The following is a 22,410-nucleotide window of genomic DNA, read 5'->3' as shown; positions in this document are numbered from 1 at the left end:
CGTCAGCAGCCTGGCAGCTCTATTTTGAACCAATTGAAGTATCCGGACTGTCTTCAAGAGTAGCCCCACGTAGAGCACGTTACAGAAGTTCTTTTCATTGAACCCGTGTGGAATAATTCCCCAGTATTGTTTATCTAGTTATCTTGGGCCTGACAGAATTCCACAGGGATTTCCTTAACTGCTTACAATTTGCATCCAAAACCTCCCTTAAGATTTCCTTATGCAGAACTTTCAGGAGCAGGACACAAATGCCTCAGATGTCCTTCCATCTCCATTTTGGAAGTCATAAAAGGAGCTGCCACTTTTCTTCCTCTTGTGGCACACTGAGATAGCATCAGTGGACTTGGGCAGTGTGCTGGCTGCCACTAGAAGCTTCCAGGGAAGAGGAGTCCATAGCTTTTTCTGTTCAGGAAAGCAACTGTGCATCCGTCTGATCAAGTGAGGGGCTTTGGAATGCTTAAGCCTTCCATTCATGCTTATTATAAACCCTTCCAATCTCTTCCAGATCTGGCTGAATGTGAAGCAGGCTGGACCAAGTTCCAAGGCAACTGTTATAAGCATTTTGAAGAGAAACACACATGGGTGGATGCAGAGAACCTGTGTCGAGAACATCAGTCCCATCTAAGCAGTATCACCACGCCTGAAGAGCAGGAATTTGTGAACAGTGAGTGTGATGACTTGAAATGTCTTCAGGTGCTTAGAAACGGAAAATGGCTTAAATCAGCCAGAGGGGAGGGGAGGCAAACCGAATCAAACCGAACCTGGGAGAAGTAGGTTCTAGTGCCCGCTTGGTCATCAAGTTCACTGGGTGACTTTGGACCGGTGAGCAGACTCTCTCAGCCTTACATACTGCACAGGGCAGCTATTTATTTATTAAAACATTTCTATGCTATAACAGTAGCCACTGTTATGCTAGCCACTTTGGGCTCTTCACAAGAGAGAAAAGGCAGGATAATAAATAATATATAATAAAATTTACCAGGCTTGAGTTTTCAAACAGATGTATTGTCCAAGCCATTGTTGTTGTTACTCACGAAGTCATGTCCGATCCATTGTGACCTCATGGACAACGTTCCTGCAGGCCTTCCTGTCCTCCACCATCCCCCCGAGTCCACTCAAGCTCACACCAACTGCTTCAGTGACTCCATCCAGCCACCTCATCCTCTGCCGTCCCCTTCTTCTTTTGCCATCAATCATTCCCAGCATTAGGCTCTTCTCCAAGCCATAACCTACAAATTTATCTCAAATTTCACTTTAGGTGGAAATTCAGTAGTGACCCTCACACAGACATACTGAAAAGTGAGGACAGGAAGGCCAACAAGGGCACAAAGTTGTGCTTTGTGGACCAGTGTTGGTCTGCAAGCACCTTTCATGTGATCCATGGAAAAGCTATAGAACAATTCAGAATCTATGCACCTGACGAACACTTGTTTTGTTTTGTTTCGTTTCACTTCATTTTTTCTGACAATATAGAATGAGGCTGTTTTGACCAACGTAAGATTATCAAACAGGCTAACAAGAATCTGAATAGTTTCCCTTATAGGTGCTGTTTTAAGAAGACCAAGCAGAAGTGGAACTATTAAATATGATTATGGGTTTAAATTAACGTGGAGGTTGGCCAGAGTCCAGACGTAATTTGAAGTGCTGTATGAATTCTTTTAGAGACACATGCTTTTAAAAAGCCTCAAAGTGCAGCAAATATCTGTCTAAAAAGCATGGCTGGCTAAGAATGTTGGGAGCTGCAGTTCATGAGATCCAGAGGGTGCCAGGCTGGGGAAATGGCAAGCAGCACTACTGGTTTAGAAAATGATTCCTCCCCCGCAGGAAATATGACAGCAGGCCAGCCTCCTTTTAATCTTTGCTATCTCTTTTATTCTCACTCTCTCCATCCTAGACAATGCACAAGATTATCAGTGGATTGGCCTTAGTGACAGAGCTGTTGAAGACGACTTCCGCTGGTCGGATGGGCAGCCCCTTGTGAGTTACCATCTGGAGAGCCATGGCTTTTCAGTAAAACGGCTGTCCTGAAAACAGTCGCTTTAGCATGAGTTTTGTCCTCACTTGATGAGAATCTAGATCAGGTATAGAAAACTGAAGCTAGAAACCTAAAACCACCCGTGTACATGTTTAAAATATTTATATACAAATACCTAATATTTATATATACAATACTTATATATAAAAACACATATAAATATATGTTTTCTGGTTGCGTACCATTTAATCTCATTTAGGCTTGGGTCCAGTCTACCTGAAATGCTGCATTCTCCCTTTTGAAGCTGCCAGGATTTTGAGATCTCCAGGGCAGGCTCTTTCCTCCTACCACCATTGGGTGTGTGCCTGGTGGGGATGCAAGAGACTTTCTCAGGAGCTGTTCCCAGGATCTAAAGCTTCCCTACAGAGGGGCACTAAGCTTAGGCCTTTTGGTTGTCCTTCTGCTGATGGACGGATACGTTTTCATGCAGGCAGGCTTTGGGCATGCAAACCAAGACTTCTGCTGCTGCCTATTTCTTTACAAGTTCAGTTTTTAGCTGTGTCAGTTTTTGTGTTATGATTTATTTAATTGTGAGAGTGATCTACCTTTTCTTACTGTTAGCTGTCTTGACCACCATTTTTGGCAGATGGGGGGGGCAGAAATTAAGAAAGAATGGACAGATGTGCTTCTGTGAGGAAGTTCTTTTCTTTGCCTGCCCCTCCATCTCCTTCCTCTCCTTCCACAGCAATATGAGAACTGGAGGCCCAACCAGCCTGATAACTTCTTTGCCAAAGGAGAAGACTGTGTGGTCATGATCTGGCATGAGAAAGGAGAGTGGAATGACGTGCCCTGCAACTATCACCTCCCGTTCACCTGCAAAAAAGGGACAGGTGAGGCTGGTTTATTGCACTGATAGGTCTGCGGGACACACAAGGTCATACGACGACCCTTTGCTCCAGTGAGCCTGTATAGGATGGTGCTTGAAAGCTTGGCCTGGGTCTCTGGAGATCTGAGTTCAAGTCTGTGCTCCACTAGGAAGCCTATTGCCTACCTCTGAGCCAGTCAGTGATGCTCAGTCTAACCTACCACACAGGGTTCTTGTGAGGACAAAGTGGAGAGGAGAGGGTGCATGTAAGCTGCCTTGAGCTGTTTGCAAAAGGAAACCAGGGCAGGTTACAGATGCAATAATAAATAAAGAAATAAAGAAATAACAATCTGACTTGAGAGATCCAGCAGTGCACTGCAAAAAAGCCAGACATTGAGTCACAAAAGCACGCTCACCAGATCAAGGAAGTATGCAGAAGATCACATGGTGGAGGCTAAACTCTTGTTGTCTTCTCTGCTACCCAGACACAAAAACTGGACTTAATGGGCTTCAGTGCGACTGCAATAGTTTGGCATTGAAACTTAGACGACACACCTTGACAGTAAGAGCAGTTTGACAACAGAAAGTGGTAGGCAATTACTATTGCCAAAGAAGTGGTTTATTTATTATATTTATATCCCACCTTTTCCCTTTCGAGGAACTCAAGGTGGCTTGCATAATTCTCCTCCTACTCCTCTCAATCCTATCCTCACAACAACAACCCTGTGAGGTAGGTTGGGCTGAGAGTCTGTGCCTGAAAAACAGTTGCTAGGATTTGAACTTGCGAGATCTGGATCAGCAGCCAGGGGCTTTTCCTATTAGGCAATTTGAGCAGCTAGGCTCAATAAAATGAGTTTTATAGTCCCAGCCTCAATCTTGCCAGTACCACAAACTCACTTGATAGTCTCAAGCAAACCTTGCTCCTTCTCTGCAGTGGCAAAATGGGAAGATGAATTCTGGCCTACCTTCCCAAGCCCCAGAATTGTGCTAATAGGTGTTGGCTCTTTCTTGCCATGGTCCTGGTTTTTGGGGAGAGAAAGCAAAGAGAGGAGAGCATCTCTTCTTGCTTCTTCTCTGGTCTGCTCTCCAAATTCAGTAATCAGCATGGATGGATTTCAAAGGCAGCAGTGACTGAACTTGAATCTCCAAAGTAGGGAATGGGTTGGCTGGTGCTTTATAGCTCCCATCTTGACTGCCGTACTTCACAAAATAAATGACCCTGAGCAGCTGTGGAGCCTGCATGATGGGCCAGGCAACAGGAGGCTCTTAGCAACATTGGCGTCAGATGGTCTCAAGGAGCCAACAGCAGACAAAGGCTCGAGTTTGGAATTCTCCTTCCCATGTGAACCAACACACAAGGCAAGGACCACTGCAGAGTGTTGGCTCCCCAGCCCAGAAACTGCGAGAATAATAGCAGCAGCTTTTAAGTATGCATCCTGCTTCTCCTATATGCAAGTTCTCCAGAATCCCCATGTTTAACCCCGCTGCCTAACCCAAAACAACTGCAGCAGGCTTGTTTTTTGTTGAGTTGAGTAGTGTTTCGATGAATCGGCATGAGAGACATTCACTCATGCACCTCAAAAGGACCAAATGTACTCAGAGGAGCACATCTTCCTGTGTTAATGTGTGAGTTACTGTGCTGGGCATGACTCTAGATTGTAAGGAGGAGTGGAGCAGACACAATAGAAGCATCATCAGAGTACAGATAATTCCAACTTACCAGGTGAGATGGAGCATTACAATTGCACCAGAGTTTCGTTAGTCTATAGCGGCATGTAAGAAATTCTGTTATACAATAACATCTTGGCCCACAGTTTGGGAATTCTTGCCTATCTTATCTAACAATTCAACAATATGGGTTGGTCGGTTGGCTTTCCTTCCTTCCTTCCTTCCTTCCTTCCTTCCTTCCTTCCTTCCTTCCTTCCTTCTTGTTTTTCCTGTATACATGTTAAAAGCAACTTGAGGAATATATGTGGGACTTGCAATAAAATGTTGCAACATGGAGTGTTCCACATCAAGTTTCCAGTCACCCAGCCATGTCCTTTTCCAGGATACTCCATTCCATCTCCTCACTAGTTATACATTCCTCGCCTCCAACTATCAGCTGGCACTCCATGATCATCAAGCAATGGGCTTTTGCGGGTGGGCTCCCTTAGGGCATTTTTCCCCTTAAAGAATGCGGCATTTCTGCAAACCTTGGGGTTCCTTTCTCTTTCTTTGTATCAGTGGTGTTCTTTTGGCCACGGTTTATTCCACAGTCATCTCTGAATTCTGGAAATAATTGGAATGATAATGACAGTGACAGACATGAGACTCCTCTAAAAGTGGTGGGGGAACATATGGCTGCTGCTAAGATGTTAGCCTTAAGCATCATGGTCAGCATTTTCCAGGCTCTGCTCCAATGCAGTAGCTGTTTTCCTGCAGGGGGTGGGATAACGTTGAGAAGACAGATGAAAGGGGCATGTGCAAGACCAGGTCAAAGTCTAGTGGTGGCCATGTGTTCTCTGTGCAAACACAACATCAAAGGTAGACAGGGTTGAGCACTTGCTTAGGGACCACAGCCCAGCAAGGGCTCACTCACAGAACCTCCCAAAGTTACACCTGCTATTCAATGTAGCAACTGGCCCCTCCCTCTGCCTCTGACCCAGTCAGACAATGGTGGCAAGAAGGAGGAACGGTAGATGCGACTGCCTATTTGTTCCCAGCTTTCTTGCCTACCAACCAACCAAATGGTAATCATGACGAGAAAAAGGATGAGGAGCAAGAACAGCTGGTGACCATGGCAGTAAGAGGGCATTTACAAAGGGAGGGGACCCATTGAAGGTGTCTTGCCTGAGGCCATTCAAAAGCCTGTGGCCAACACTAGTTATGGGCAGTGAGTGCTTTAAGCTCAAATATGATCGTATTTTGGCCTTGGACCACAACTGCCACTAGAAGAAGGGTTTCTTCAAAATGAAGGTTGACTTTCAAACTGAAATGGCATTGGCCTGGACTGAGAGGCGAGCAGTATCTTGGCCAAGAATCTCTTGGACCAGAAAGCAACTTAAAGGATTCTTTTTCCTCCCCTAGTGGCCTGCGGAGAGCCGCCCATGGTGGAGAATGCCAAGCACTTTGGCAAGAAGAAAGAACGCTACGAGATCAATGCCATGGTGCGGTACCAATGCAACCAGGGATATATACAGCGCCATGTGCCCACCATCCGTTGTCAACCCAATGGGCACTGGGAGGAGCCACGGATAGCCTGTATAGATCGTATGTAATGGTCTCCGTTATTGCACTATTGCCTCCAGGGCCCTTCGAGATAGCCAAGGCTCTGGTCTGCCTCTTGACCAGTGAACTCCACCATTGGGAGGCAGACCACGTCTCTTCTTGTCTTCCTGTGCAAGGTGCCTGAGTCTGCAAAGCCCACGGAGGCAGGGGGTTCAAGTGCCCTGAGAGCCACAACACACAACCAGTGCTCTCATTCAGTGCATGGGGTTAAATGTTTTCTTGACCTGTGAGTCAAAGAATTAATTGCGATAAAAGCATGAGTCATCGGTGCAATGCAGGCAGGCAGGCAGCAAGGCTTACCTGACTTTAGTGGAACTATAGTTTCCAAGTAACAAGGAGTAATAGTTCCATTTTATTTCACACTAGTCAGAGCACATCTGGAATAGTGCGACTAGTTCTGGGCATTTTAAGGAGGATGTAAATTAGAAAGGGTTCAGAGGAGGATAATGAAGATGGAAAACAGGTCCTGTGAGGAGAGGTTGAAGGACCTGCGCATGTTTAGCCTGGAGAACAGAGAACGGGCATTGGGGGCCATCACATCCGTCTTCCAGGACTGGATTGGCCATCATAGCAAAAAGAACAAAAATGTCTTCCTTGCTGCCCCAGAGAGCAGAGCTGGAATGACTGGGCTTTAGTTACAAGAGAGTAGACAGTTGATAAATATTAGGACCCTCTTAAGAATGATGGCTCAACGATCAAGCTAATGGCTGGAATGGTGGGGGGGGTTCCTTGATCGAAATCTGCAACCTGAGGCTGCAGAGCCATCTGCTGGGCATTGGTGTGACTGGATTTCCTGCAGAGGCATGGATTTAGTGGAGTACCAGGTTCCCACCAACCCTCTTATTTAAGGCAGAGACATTGCTACCCACACGCCTTCCTGCTGAATGCCATGATTAACTGTACTTTGCAGGCTTTTGGTGCTGCAAAAATTTCCAAATCAATCTGGCCACAGACCAATCGTGGCACAACTAGACAAGCATCTGCAGCATTTGAGCCAATGTAATGGGCTGAGGCTCCCTCTGCAGTTGCCTGCGGTGATCAACGGAATGGGTGCCTAAACCCTGTGCAGCCCTTGAGCCACTATTGGAGTGCATGTGTATTGTGTGAAAACATGGACCCTATGATTGTAGGAGTACTATGATGAACATCTCATTAATCGTGCTTCATTTTATTCCCACTGTTCTTCCATGGTATGCTCTGCCTTTGAATGGAAGATGGGTAAGGATGCATAGAACTCCATTAAGTTTTAGGCAGAATAACCAAGCCAAGTAAACAGAGTCAGAGGAAGGTAGGATGTCTGCTTACACATTGCCTGAAGAACAAATGGATCATCCAAGCAGAGGAGAGATTTGCATAGCATTTGCATGCATTAGCATATAGGTACAGTTGCGAATTTAGAAAGCATTTATTAATTTAATTTCAATTAGAAATGCAACCCATCAGAATGAGGATGACTGTGGCCTCTGCAGATACAAGTTGTGAATAAGCAACAAGGTTCCTCCCCCGCCACCTTCTTAAGGTTCTTTATCCTAAATTTTAATCTTCTTCAGAACCAGAATGCTTTGCAGTGCTTTGAGGAGGAGGAGGCAGGGGAGGGCCATAGCTCCCTGCTGAAACGGAAGGCGTGCATGCAAAGTGTCCCCGATTCAATCCTGGCACTTCTAATCAGGTTTAGGACAGAATCCAGATGCCAATCCCAGATAAATGCTGCCAGCCCATGTCTACAGTACTGGGCTAGATGGGCCACTGGTCTGACTTAGTGTAAGGCAGGTTCTGCTTCTCCTATGGCAATCCCTGCTACTAGAAGAAGAGAACTCTATGCAATATACAGTCCCCCCCCCCATCTAAGCTTCTTTTTGGAATGGTGACTAAAAGCACCTTGCAATTCATTCAGTTGGTCATGTGAATGTCATGTGCTCTCACGTGGTGGTGGCAGCAACGGTAGCAGCAGTGGCTGCTGCTGCTTCCATCTCCTCCTCCTCCTCCTCTTCTTCTTCAGCTTTCCCTTTCTCAGAAAAAATGATCAGCCCATGCACATTCTTAGTGCGTGAGAGGCCAGTTTAAGTCTGCAGGGGTTTGGAAGTGTTCTTACATTACAAGGATGACTGGCCTGAACCTCTCCCAGGTGGGGCTGGACTGCAGGGGTCAGCTGGAAATTCAGTGCTGGAACTTTTCATTTGCATGTGATGCCAACAGCTGGCAAGTCTTTCTTGGCCAACCTGCTGCACGCTCAGCAAACCTCTGTAAATCTTTGATTCCTTATGACTGTGAAGGAAAAGAGGGCAGGGAGGAGACTTACAGAGCAAGAGAAACATCCAACATACCCCACCCCAAGAGGCCAATATAAGACTTAAAGATAACTTTTGGGTTGGTTTTCTCTGAACACAGATGGCTCCTAATTGTATATACATTTGTGGGGTGGGGGGGGGGAGGAAAGACAGAACTAATCCTTAATGAGGTCTCCTCTTTAGGAAGTTATGTTCTTTTATTAGACATGCTCAGACAAGAACAGCTCTGAGGAGCCTGTGGCCTTCCAGGTGTTGACAAATGATTACTCCCTTCATCCCTCACCATTGCCCAGACAAGCTAGGGAAGATGGGAATTGGGGGGCAACCAGTTCACACGTGTCCTAGAGTCTAACTTAGAAACATAGAAACAAAGCGAGTCAGAAGGGGTCCCTGAGACCATCTAGACCAATGGTTTTCAACCTTTTTACAGTTGGGGACCAGCAAAACTAGGAAAATTATTTTGGGGACTGCTGAGGCAGAAATATATACATAACAGAGTATTTTGTGTATTCGTTTTTAAATAGAGTACCAAAATATGAAAGTTTTCTAAAATAACCAGAAACTGAGCAGTAAAAATGCTAATAAAAGAATAAAATATTGAAATTAAATGTAATTGAATACAACTGAAACTCTGAGAGCCCAAAATGTAATTCAAATAAGGCTACTATGAAATCTACTGATGTGTCTTTTCAAGAAAACTTGATTAAAAATTTACAATAGCAAAATACAAAATCAATATAAATGCCATACTATATTCGTAGCAAATACAAATTCAAATATAATATCAACAGCAGAGCAATCCAAAATCAGAGTTACTTAATAAAATAATATTCATAATGTTAAATAATGAAATAGAATGAACCCCCCACAAGCCCCATACACACCAGCACAGACTAGCTGGAAAAACACTCTCAGCACAATCCCGCTTCTGCATTTCCCTTCCCAGGAGAAAACCCAGCAGAGAAAGGGAAAGGCCCGGCCTTTGGGTCTCCAACCAGGCATGGCGCTGGCTCCCATTGAGCAGCCCCTGCCCTTCCCAGCCTCCTCAGCCAAGGACTAGGTGGGGAATCAGCAGCGCAACCACAGCGACCCCACGCTGGTCCTGGCCAGTGAGAAGCCACTCTCCTGTGCGCACACTGCTGCGGCTCTTTCTCGGACTGCCAGGAAATGCTGGCGGACCGGTGCCAGTCTGCAGACCAGCAATTGAAAAACACTGATCTAGACTGACACCCAGCTCCAGCTGGCTCTGCTGATATAATCCCCAACTTCCTTTTAAGGACACCCACATGCCACCCTACACTGGCTGGCTGCCCATATCCCTAAGGACACAGCTAGAGCCTCGCCAGATTAGCGTGGACATCAGCCAGGAGACCAGATTCATGTGCTGCTTCCAACAGGACAACCATCCCCTTGACTTGGCTGCCCAAGTTAGCTGCATGGACGGCCTGTCCAGTCAAACTGGCATGGAAGGGCTCCGGATCAGAGCCAGTTCTGCTGTTAGGCAGTATGGAGTAGCCTGCTTTCAAGGGCAGATTTTAGGGTACCATTAAAGGGCAGCAAACTGTCAGTAGTCTAGCTATATATATATATATATATATATATATATATATAGAGAGAGAGAGAGAGAGAGAGAGAGAGAGCGCGTGAGCGAGCGCTGGGGGCAGTGCATTTGGATGGGCATCCATCCTCTGGCACAAGAATGTCCTAGTCCATTTTCTGGATTCATTGCATGCAAGGAGAAGAGGCCCTTGTCTGTTCTAAGTGGCTCACTGAGCCAGGAGCAGCACCACGGTTGCCAGGCCGGGATCCATGAGCTATCACAGTCGCTGCCAGGGCACCAGCAGAGGGGGGACACCTTGCACTACCTATCCAAAGTCTTGTGAGGCTGTAATGCCTAGCAGCCCCTGATAATTTTCTTCTGATAATTAAAAAGAGGGGGAAAGCACAAGGAGGATTACAAATGGAAATTAATTCTCTTAGGGTGGCTAGACATCCCACTGTGCATTCCTCTACTTGAAGGGCTGTCCCCTGTTTGAAGAATGATCAGTTCAAGTGCAGCTTAAAGAAAAGGAACAAGCAGAGGAGGGGGTCTTAACATTGTCCATCAACAGTTGACACCTGAACAACAGACTGAAAGGTCACACCACACAGGACACCAGTCACAGGCTGGGTTCCTAAAGCACAACAACTCATTCTCAGGGTTGAGTGGGTTGTCATTGAACTATGGGCTTATATAGTTATGGCTGATGTAGAGGAAACTGACCAGCTTTGTTCTTTCTGACAGAAAGATCCTAATGTGGTGGTGACAGTGGGGCCAATCTGTGGGTCAGTGGGTCAGGCCTGGAAAAAAAACTCAACAGCTGGGTTCAGACAACAGAATAACTCACACTTAAGGTTTACATGCAGGTTGAATAACAGCATGGTCTTTTATTGAAACATGGATTACTAGGTTGTCTGAACTCAGCCACACAAACAAAGCATGTCTTGTTAACCATCAATAGCTCATGTAGAGAATCCATGGTTATTTGTTGGTTTGTGAACTGTGGGTTGTTTGGGGTTAACAAACCATACCTGGTAGCGCTGCTGGGTTCACACAACACAACAACCCACAATACAAGAACAACACACACTCAACCTATACCTAACTTTGGTTATCAGTTGCCATGTTCTGTGAATCTAGGGACAGCGGAATAAGTTGTTTTTCTAATTAAATTATAGCCCTTAGTTTTGCACTTGCATCGAAACATATTAGTTAGCATGGGTGAGTATTTGAAGGTGCACGTCCTCTTTTTGTGGGAAGTGATGCATTTACTCTCCTCATCCTCTTCCTTTGGTTAAGTGGCCACCCTAGTTTGGACCTCCCTGTACCAAATTTCCATGAATGCGGCATCGCAATTTGCACACTGAAAGACTCATCGAAAAAGACCCACCAAACTGCAGCAGCACTGGCTCTGCCACCTCCAGTGTCTTTAGTCCTCGTGTTTGTCAGAGGGACGGAAAGGGACAGGACCTTATACAAAGTGCAGTGAAAAAATGCTCAGCTGCTTCGCTGGGTCCCAGAGCACCAGGGGCAAGAGAAGGCACGATTGTGCTGCTGCAAGCAGGCTGGCGCCACTGCAGGCTCGGCACGGATAGCCAAAGAAACAACATACCCCAGCCTCTGCCGTGTTTTTCCAAGGGGAGGGAGAAGGTGAGAGGTTTGGTCAAGCCAGATTAGGACAAGCAGGGCCTCTGTAACCTCCCTCCCCGAGTAACAAGGTGTCTTTTCTTTTCCGCTCCCTCCCACAGCCTCCACCTACAAACACAGACTGCACAAGCGAAGCCCACGGACTCGATCAAGGACCAATGGAGGACTGGCACAGAGAACCACCCATTAGAAAGCGGCAAGTGAAAGATAAGACAGACAGAGAGAGAGACAGGGGGAGAGAGAAACAAAAATATTTTATGAAACAGTTTTATTAACAGAATTGATTTCTTCTTGTTGCTTTTGTTGTTGATATAAGGAAAATATATTAAAGAAAAAAATCCATCTTGTGTATATGTAAAAAAAGTGGGGGGAGAGAAAAGAGACTTTTGCAAAACAGCAAAGGAAAAGCAAATACGATTCCAGTATTTCATTTTATTTTTTACTAACTGTCTGAATCCAAATATCTTTGTGCCTTGAGAGAGGGGCAAGAGAGGGAGGGCTACAATAGGGTGAGGGTTAAGTTAAATAATAAAGAAGATTGTTACATTTTTGTTGGGGGGGCATCCTAATTTTATCTACAAGCAATGTAATTATTTAATCTGTAGGGTGGACAAGTCTCTCTCTCTCTCTCTCTCTCTCTCTCTCTCTCTCTCTCTCTCTCTGTGCTCCCCCATCCTTTCAAGGGCTGTAGCACACATTGTGGTGTTCAAGGGCAGGACCATTGTGGGGTGTGGGGGGAATGGATCAAGTCATTTTAATGGGAAGGGGTGGACAGGAGGATTGCCAGCTATCCAAGGGGGCATAAAACAGTCATTGCTCCTTTGCATCTGTTAATTCCTTTCAGTAAAGGCAAAATGGAAAATACAGAGTGCAGGCTAAAATGAATGAGAATGCCCGATCAGGCAAAGTGGCATCCATAGATGTATGGAGGAGCTAAAAACTAGGGCTCTGTGCTTCTTTTAGTTCTGTCCCTTTCCTGGTCCATTTCCAGTAATTCACCAGCGTGCTGGCATCTCTTCTCCTCCAACAGCCCCATTTTTTTTAAGATGAGAGAGGGATCAGGTGAGAAATAGCTGGAGTCATGAGCTGAAGCAGGCAGGTTCGAGCCCAGCACAGAGAACTGGCAAGCCAGCTTCATAAGAACAGAAGACTTGCTCTGGTGAATGAAGTAGACCGAAGACCTGTTAATCCAACTACCCAAAGCTCCAGGTCTTGCAGGATCCTTGAGCAGGCTATCTCTAATGGGCCTCCACCATGCCTGTCCTCCTGTCCACCCACTTGTCTTTTCTCCCTGTGGACCAAATTTGTGCAGTCTTCTAGATGCAGAGTGCAAAGCAAAGGAAGGAATCACAGAGGAACCTGATGTCGCATAGCATCAGTAGGGTTTCTCATCCATTGCAGCCTTTATTTTAAATATTACAGGAGCAATCCATGCTACTGAAATCCATCCCCAAAATGGGTTTGCCACCATAGATGGCACTTATAAAACTCAAAATGAAAGCTGCAGTAGATGAGGAGCCCCAATGACAAGGGAGTTATTACCCGCCATTAAGGAAAGTTGCTCTGAGCATCTCACTCTGGTGCCTTCCTCCATGCTGAGAGAAGGCAACCAAGCAAGTAGTAACAGCAAGGACTGGGGGCAGCAGGACCAGGAGGCTTTGTGCATTGACAGAAGTCCCCCTACAGGGTTGTCCACCTTGGCAGATGCCCAACAATACCTATTCCTGATGCTGGGCCTGAATCCACATTGGGCGTATACAGCTGATCATTACCGAGTGGTACCGTAACCACAGAGTGAATGAATCACATTGTACGCTGGCTGCTTGCACAACTGAGGGACGCTTATCCACACTTTCACTCCCTTAGTTGTTCTGGAGGACTGGAAAATTAACCCCAGGGAGTGGAAAGAGGTTCATATATGCACCTTGTGGAAAGTTTCTTCTTTGGTCAATGGTTATTTGCATTGCCCCTGGGTTCCAAAGGCAGTAACCCAAGTGCCCTTGGGAAGTCCATACGCAGGGCACGGGGAGTGTTAGCAGCATCCAAGACAGGGGTGCACAACCTCAACCCCCCACAAGTCTCCCAGATGGTCATATCCCCTTCCCTACCCTCACCTCATTGCCACTGATCACTGAACATCTGGTGATTTCCGGGCCTTTGTCTAGTATTTTCTCTATCCTTTAAGGCCTCACCTAAGGCTTAGTACCTGAAAGGAAGATTTTGAAACTGGCATCCCCTGGATTTTTCTTTCTTTTTTCTTTTCATATTTCTACCATCAGCTTTTTGCCTTCTGCCCCTCCCACTATTGGAATGCAGCACCCGAGAGCTTCTCTGAAAAGGAATTCTGCCTCTTGGACTGGAAAGGTTCCACACCCTTGTGGAAACAGCTCTGCTACATGGGGCGTAGGCTCTGCATCAAGTCATAGTTAGAGCACATCAAAATCAATGGGATTGAAATTAATCCTGATTAGTTTAAATCGAGTTGATTTAGATGGCGCTGCTCTTAGTATGACTAAATCTGGATCCAACCCAGAGGTTAAGAGTTTTTACCTGTCATAACTAATAGCCATGGATAGCTGTTGTTATGATGAGTTGTCCCAGCTCAGCCTCCCAACCATCCCTGGGGAAGTCTCAGCTCCATTCCATTGGGTCTAGACCTGTTTGTTCTGAGTAATTTGATCTGGGAAACTCAAGAAGCCCCATTAATTCTTTCTTTTTAGGACAGTGCTTGAATTGCTGACGTGCAGGGCAGTTAGAAGAGCCTTTAATGGAGTTTGCAAGTTCCACCTCCAACTATCCCTCCTCCTGCCACAATTTTAGCCCAGTCTTATCCCCTTCTCCCATTGCCTTCTAAAATTGGGAATGAACACTGTGAGTTTGTCCTTCACTTTCCTAGATCTAAGGGCCGCAGGCTCACTGTGGTTTCATAGAATCATCGAATCATACAGTTGGAAGGGGGCTAGCAGGCCATTGGGTCCAACTGCCTGCCCTTTGCAGGACTCAAGTCTCCCATCCAGCTTTCTACCCAGCCCAATCCTGTTTAGCTTCCAAGATTAGGCAGGATCAGGCAATTTGGGCTATATGGAAGAATATTTTCCTTCAGAGCAGACACACGTAGGACGAGGCAGGCACCAGAGGGCCTGGAACCTTCTCTGTCTGGCCTCTCAGCAACGGCAGTCTTAGAATTTCTTGACCTCCCATCCAATATCATGGTTTGCTTCTTCAGCCATTGTTCTCCCCATTTCTTCACATGCATTGTAAAGATGCAAGTTGCCTTCCCCAACCTGGTGCCCACCTAATATATTGGAGTACAACTGCCACTATTCCCAGCCTGAGGACTGGGAATGACGGGAGCTGAAATCTGGCTAGAAATGATGGGAGCTGTAGGACACAAGAAGGTGGCACCATGTTCAGGAAGGCTGAAAAAGCGTGTGTGTGTGTGTGTGTGTGTGTGTGTGTGTGTGTGTGTGTGTGTGTGTAAATCAGCCTCCTGAGCCCATGTTACTTCAGAGGGCTATTTCCTCCCCTTGGGACACGTGCAAAGCAGCTCCCATCTGGAGGTGGCGCACATGCTCTGTCTCGAGGGGGACTGTGCAGGGCACTTGAGTCCCCTGCAACTATTTATATTTTTTAAAAAACATAAGGAAAATAAGTATTGAAAACAGAGAGAAAAATTCATTATCTTTGCCACAATTTAAAAGGTTTGCCAATGTCTCCAGGATGCTGGAAGGAGCACAGCTTTTGTCATGCGTTCTGTATCAAGAGGGGAAAGAGAAACCATCTTAGGGACAGGAACTTGAAATACAGCATAGAAGATCTTATCTGATTTATTGCTGTAGAAAACCAACACACACACACACTCACACACACAGAGGGAGGGAGAGAGGGAGGAGGGAAAGGGAGAGAGGGAGGGAGAAGAAACCTAACCCAGAAGTCTTTTTTTCATTCTTACTTTCCTTTTTTTTTTTTTTTTGGGGGGGGGGGGTCCAGAAGTAACTCTTGTGCATAAAATGCGAGACTCAAAACGAAGACAGCCATGCCTGTCACTGTCAGCATGGTTGTGAACCCTGTAAAATAAAACTTGTTGTATTCATCCTTGCCAAGGTGCTGGTTGCATGCTGTGAGTATGTGTGCTTTGTGCATGTGTAGGCACATTTGCTCATATCACCATTTGTGTACATGTTGTTTTGACTCGGTGCTCAGTAAGACTGCTCCAGAAAGAATAGGACGGGGGTTCTCATGGGCAGGGGGTTCTCAGGCTTTTAAAGAAAGCTGTTTATCAATCAGGACAGAAGGAAGAAAACACGAGGGTGCCATTTGTGGCATGTGCTCTTCTGGGTGTCATCAATTTGCAGCAACACAGAAATCTGTGTTATGCCAAATCAGAATATTTGTGTGCATCGTTTAGGATTGCAGACTCTGATCTGCAACTGCTGTGGGATCTCGGGCATGGGCCTTTCATGTCACTTGGTACCTCTGAACTGGAGACACTAGGGACCCCAGCTGAGACCTTCCATATGCAAAGCTAGTGCTCTGCTCTGCACTACAGTCTCATTGGTTGAACACACAAACCGGCCAGCATATATCTCTGTCTGACTCACTGGTTTCGTACACTGACAATTGTCACAAGCAATTCAATTATCATCTATTCATGTTAGTCCCTTACATCAAAGCTGGCCTTTCCAATGTAGCTGTGCTCCAATTCCCACCAGCACCAGCCAGTGTAGCCAAAGACAGCAGCTGACAACTTGCTGCTGGCAGTGGCTGGTGACTCCAGTGTCAGTGGAGTAGTGTATGCACTCCAGTTTCCAGGCTGAGCTTTAAAGGATCTATCCATAATATTGAATCTATTTGGAGGATAGTTCTTTAAAAGTTCAGGATAAGGCCCAGGGTAGCTCTACCACCCTACTGAACTGGAGCCAGCAATCCCAACAACATCAGGAGGCCACAGGTTACCCACCCCACACTGCAACTACCTTAGGTTTTTGAGTGCCATATGGAGTGAGAGTAGCACTGTTATGAATTAGCATGCAAAGCAAAAATGTTTGGCTTTTCTTTTTAAGCATCACCCTGCTTTGAAAGGCTCATGATTTTCTGTCTCCCAGTTCTTCCTGATCCCTGTCAGAAGCAGGAAACAACTTTGGCAAACGCTTTTTTGTTTTGCTTGTTACCTAAGGAGAGATCTTAATTTTATTTCAATATTTAAGGTGGAAGCTCTTCAATATGTTTTGCAAAGTTAACCAGAGGTCTTTGATTAATTATTGGCACCTATGTGAATGCAATATACTCAAAACTCTTTTCATTGGACCTACAGCCTCTGTCAGCTCCTCCCTACCTTGTACAGCCAATGTTTTCCTTCCCATTCAATCCTTGCCCCAGCTTCCTGACCTATCACATTTTTAAACACCATTCTGTTTCTCTTCCTAGAAGCCTGGACTTAACCTTAATCCACCAGCTCCACCCTAATCAATGCAATTTCTGTTCTCTAACATTTTCTCGAACAACAGAAATAGAATTCTAATCTCTGGTGGCTTCTAAATCGCATTGTAATGTTTAGGGTGTCTCATGAATGAGCTACTCTAGGGGAGTGGGGTCAGGAAGTGCTATAATGTCCAACAAATTTCTTAGAAGGTTTCTTTCAAAGTTTTATTTGCAAGAAGACCCATTGCTGAACAGCAAAGCTAAAATCTGAGATCTATGGCCCATTTGGGAAAGGACAGCAAGCAGAGAGGGAAACGGGAGCTTTGCCTGTTCTTGCACACGTACACGCACAGATGCACACACAAAATCAAAAAGAAAGGGCAACGCAAAGTACACTGCACAGAACCAGGCTTTGCAAGAATAACTGCTGGAAGACAAAATCTGCTAAAAGTGACTCCTCCATGAAATTCTTGCCATGCATGACAAATAATTGTCTTCTACAGAAAGTGGAAGAAGGAACTAGAGTGTCGGCTGTTTGAATAGGGATGACTTAATGGAGAAAATGGAAGTTTCAGGAACACTAGGGGAAAGTGGCCACAACATACCTGAGTTCTTGATTTTAAAGGAAGGGAAAATGAAGAATAGCCATACAAGTCCTCTGGATCAGGAAAGCTGATTTTAATAAACTCAGAACAATGATAAGTAAGTTCCCATGGCAAGTGACCCTGAGGAAAAGAGGAGTTCCACTAGTTCCTTCCTCCACTTTCTGTAGAAATCTTTTAAAAGGGAAATTTTAAAAGCACAATTATAAACAATTTCAACAAAAACAAGAAATAGCAGAGAACAGAAGAAATCAGTGCAGCCCCACAAAAAAAGCCTTCAAGTTGGATTAAAAACAAAAAAGGATGTGCAGAGGAAGCAGAAGGAAGGCCAGAGGAAGAGCACAGAGGTGGCAGAGAGGAGAAGGAATGCCATCTGGAAGACTAAAGGTGAGAATTAGCTGAAGCTAGCAAGAGATGCCAAAAACAGCAAAAAGCCATTTTTTCCAAGTTTGATCACAGTAAATGACAGAGAAAAGAAATTGTAGTGCAACTTCTCAATTCGGAGAGGAAATTGGTAACAGAAGACAGAAGAAAAAGCTGAAGTGCTCAGTTTCATCTTTGGTTCAATATTTTCCCAAAAGCAGGTCTATGACCCCCCCCCCCCCCCCCCGCCACGCCACCCCGGCAGAAATGAAGTCAGCAACCAAAGGGTCAGGATTGAAGTTTGAGATTAATTAAAAAATGGTCAAGGAACATGTTACAGTTCCTCTGAATGAATTCAAATCTCCGGGGACTGATCAGCTGCATCCTAGAGTAATAAAGGAACTGGCAGAACTCTCAGAACCACACTCGATTATCTTTGAGTAATAGTGGAGGACAGAAGAAGTTCTGGATGAATTGAGGATGGCTTATATTGTCATCCTCAAAAAGGACAAAAATGAGGATTCTGGCATCTACAGACTGGTTAGTCTGACATCAATCCCTGGGGAAGTTCTGGAGCGGATAATAAAGGATACAGTCTGTAAGCACCTTGAAAACAATGGAGTAATTACTAGAAGCCAGCACTGGTTTATCAAGAACAAGTCTTGCCAGATGAATTGGATCTCATTTTTTGATTGGAAAACCAACTTTGTAGACTGTGAGAATGTTATGGACATAATGTATCTTGATTTCAGCAACACTTTCAATGGAGTACTCCATGACTTTCTGATCAGCAAACTGGCTAAAAGTAAAAAAGGATGGGACAACTATCAGGTGGATCCACAAACGGATACAGAATTGGACTCAAAGAGTGTTTCTCAATGGCACCTTCTTGCACTGGGGAGAGGTAACGAAAGGGGTACCACAGGGCTCAGTCCTGGGCCCAGCACTCTTCATCATTTTTATTAATGCCTTGGATGAAGAGGGAATGCTGATCAAATTTGCATATGACAAATATTGTGTGGGGTAGCGAATAGCCTGGAAGGCAGAAAGAGTGGTCTTGATCAGCTGGAGTGCTGGGCTGAAAGCAACAGAAAGAAATTCAATAGGGCCAATTGCCAACTTCTACACCTGAAAAAAGGGGACCAAAGGCAGAGTTACAAGACATAGGATATTTGGCTCAACAATATGGCAAGTGAAAAGGGTTTTGTTGTGCATGCATGTTCAGGGTGTGCATGAGAGGCCAACCATTTTGGTGGGACTGGCAGCTCAGCCTCTGATAATGAGATAATTGTTGAAATGGACCCAATCCCAGTTCTGAAGAGGCATCTTTTGGCTGGCTGAGTTTCAGATCCAAGGAGGACACTCAGCAGGAGAGGTGGCACCATGCAGCCCTTCCTCACAGTAGAGAAAAACAAAATAAATGAGGCTGCCAATTTCTCCCCTTTTTTGGCAGATTTCCCCCCCCCCCCCCATTTGCAGCAACCTTCTTCATGGTGACACCTTCCAGATGCATTCCCAACTTGCATAGATGGGCTGATCTCTAGCTCTGAAAATTGCTACATGGAACAGGGAGGGTCAAGTAATCCACTACTGGTGACCGTTTTGTCCCAGTAGTTTTCAAGTGGCCTTTTTGATGCATGCAGCAAATTTAAATTCACCCTACAAAGTGAAGTGGAGGCATCCCTGTGTGTTTTCAACAGGAATGCCAACGTGCTGTGAGCAGACACCTTCATTTTTGAGGGTACTGAAGCATAAATGCTTATTAAAGGGGAAAAAATTGTCATTTTTGAGCCAAACCAGGGGGCTTATTACACAGGAGTGACTGAAATTTTCCAGCGTGGTGGCTTAAAGCAGGGATGGGTGCTACAGCACTGATGTAAGTTGCAATCAAACTCTATCTGGAAGAAGCAGAGGTTCTCCAAACGCTAATCAGCATCTTTGACTCTATCATTTCCTTCCTGTCTGATAATTTTCTCTTCATTTTAAAAACTACAGATATCAAGGAGCAAATCAGAGCCTTTCTGCATGCACTGTGCACGCTCTGTCACTGAATGATGGACTCAGTGTGGCCATCTCTGGAACCACAGAAGACCAAATTGGAATCTTGGGTGTACTGAGGTTTGCACCACTAGCATGGAGTCACATGGATATATATACTTTTTGTGCAAGATTCAGAAAAATGAAACAAGCACATGGGTAGTGTGTCAGTGGAGCACCATTTGTCAGAGACAGCCCTCAGTATTTGGACATGGTCAATCCCATTATTCTAGTGGAAGGAAAACAAGATAATCATGGGAAAACAGTGGATTGGACTTAAGATCCCTTCACAAATACAAGCCCACAACAATGGCAAAGACTATTTTTATCTTGCTCCTTCTAAAAGCAAACTCCAATGGTGAGTGTTGATGACCTTGGAGCCAAAATGGCACCATGGTGAATTAGAAAGCACGCTTGGGAAACCCCAAGGTCTGCTGAAAGCTTAATAATGAGGGACAAAAACTTCTGACTGAGAAAGAGTATACTTAGTTGCCACAAAACGACAGCTGGCTGCTTGTCTAGGAAAGGGAAAATGGTGCTAAGTTGCAGTCCCAGCAGCACTACGTTGATCTAAGGGGGAGAGGGTCATGTATCTCCCAGTCATGCAGGTTCCCCTCTGAAAATGCTGTTCGCTTGCTGCTCTAAGTAGCCAACTTCTTCCCTTGCTAGCCAGGGCTGCTGGCGTTGGAACCCAACATTTGGAAGGCTACATGTTCTCCAACACCTCATCAAATACATTCCCACATGGCTTCTGCTTTGGCCCAGAGTTCCCATTCCCTAGTAACTTCCACTATTTCTGACACTTGCCCTTGGTAAAATCCAATCTCCCTGTTAGCCTGTTGGATAGACTTTCAAAATGGTGTTCAGTGTAACTTGGACATCCTGCCTAAATCTCTTCAGAAGTAAAATCTCAGGAGGTGCAGTAAGAATAATAAATCCATAATTATTATTTCTCTCAGTTTCTCATATACCAATCTTAACTTCAGTTCATTCAGAATTCTGAGAACCTATGCTTACATTTCACATGAACACTTGTATGCATTTTATGCACGTTTCTCCAAATATTTGCATTTCAGCACACAATTTTGCCTAATTACACATATTTTTGCTATCCATTTTCCTAATATATAGATGCCTTTCTGTCTACATTTTCCCCTAATATATATGCATTCCATAAGTGTTTTTTATTAGAAAACACCATGGTAAAATTCAGATAAATGCACATTTTATCATTTTACCCAGTGCATGAGGCTAGATATATTTCAAGCTGTCCATGGTGCACTTTAGGAAAATCACTTTTTTGTGGTATATGTTGCTGCTGCCACCTTTTACATTAGGGGATGAGAAGGCCAGACCTTGAAAGAAGCTGGCAAAAAGTGCTGTGTGACAGTGAATGGGTAGTTGGTTGAGGCAGTTCCAAGCAGGTCCCCATTTTTGCCTGTGAAGAGTTGAAGTGGTTGCTATTAATTTGACCATGTAAGGTGGAGCTCTCAGTTCTTGATACTGGGCAAGACCAACAAGAGGAGCTTTGGGTAAAAGCAGCTCAGGTTCTCCAGCATTGGTTTCTTCCATCACCTGCTACCTAAGCCTTCTTCATTTAAGTTGATGAGTGCTCCAAAAGGGCTGCTGGCTGTACAAAAAGTGACCCACCTTTGAAGACCACTGGGACAAAAAGGGAGAGTGGCTCCTGCACTCCAGTACCCGTGCCCATCACATGCCCTCCCTCATTGTCATCCTTGCTGCTTGGCCAAAGTCACGCACAGGAGAGTTGTAGTTGACTTCTGCGGTTGCAGAGGAGTCGTGGCATCTTTGACTACTCTCTCTTTAAAATTCCCCACATACTCAGGAAAAGCGAGTCAGGGAAATGTCTGGATTCAGACTTATCACCCTGGCACACTAGCTGCCTATAGGCAGCGCTTTTTCAGTATTTTAAAAATAAAACACAAAGGAAGACGCAGAATTCAGGCATGTAGTTCCTAACCTACTGAGGAAGGACCCTGTGATTCTCTTGATGGTTTGTATCACAAGTTGCAGACAGCTGGGAATAGTAGAGTTCGGACTCTGCTATTCTGTATACGTTTAATCAGAACTAAGACCCGGTATCATTTAATGGACATCACTCCCAAGTGACCATGCATTGCATCACGTATGCAGGAGGCATCGAAATGTGAAGACACGATGGCATGGAGACTCTAAAAGCCCCCCACACAACCATTTCTATGGCTGCTGTCACCACTCTGGTTTCTACCTCTTTCCTAGGGGGAAAAAAAATTAATGACATCTCTTAAATTTAGCTAAACTAGGCAAATATTGATTTTAGCTGTTGAGAAGTGTTCAAACTGAGCATGAAGACAGACGGGGCATTTTTAGTGTCACAGCAGAGAAAACTCAGAACTATTTAC

The 22,410-nt window shown here is 45.1% G+C and overlaps 1 protein-coding gene across 1 annotated transcript in view; it reads left to right on the top strand.

Annotated features, from left to right (window-relative positions):
- Positions 1 to 11,775, top strand: part of ACAN (aggrecan) — a 56,008-nt gene extending 44,233 nt beyond the window's left edge. The window contains exons 14-18 of the mRNA XM_044438795.1: positions 506 to 664; positions 1,895 to 1,977; positions 2,721 to 2,865; positions 5,910 to 6,092; positions 11,687 to 11,775. Of these exons, the coding sequence (XP_044294730.1) occupies positions 506 to 664; positions 1,895 to 1,977; positions 2,721 to 2,865; positions 5,910 to 6,092; positions 11,687 to 11,775 (659 nt within the window). The remainder of the gene's footprint in view (positions 1 to 505; positions 665 to 1,894; positions 1,978 to 2,720; positions 2,866 to 5,909; positions 6,093 to 11,686) is intronic.
- Positions 11,776 to 22,410: the final 10,635 nt, after the last annotated feature.

The sequence above is a fragment of the Varanus komodoensis genome, unplaced genomic scaffold, assembly GCF_004798865.1.
Source record: "Varanus komodoensis strain SLA01 unplaced genomic scaffold, ASM479886v1 scaffold33, whole genome shotgun sequence".
NCBI classification, from domain to species: Eukaryota; Metazoa; Chordata; class Lepidosauria; order Squamata; family Varanidae; genus Varanus; species Varanus komodoensis.
This window is presented reverse-complemented; position numbering and strand designations above follow the sequence as displayed.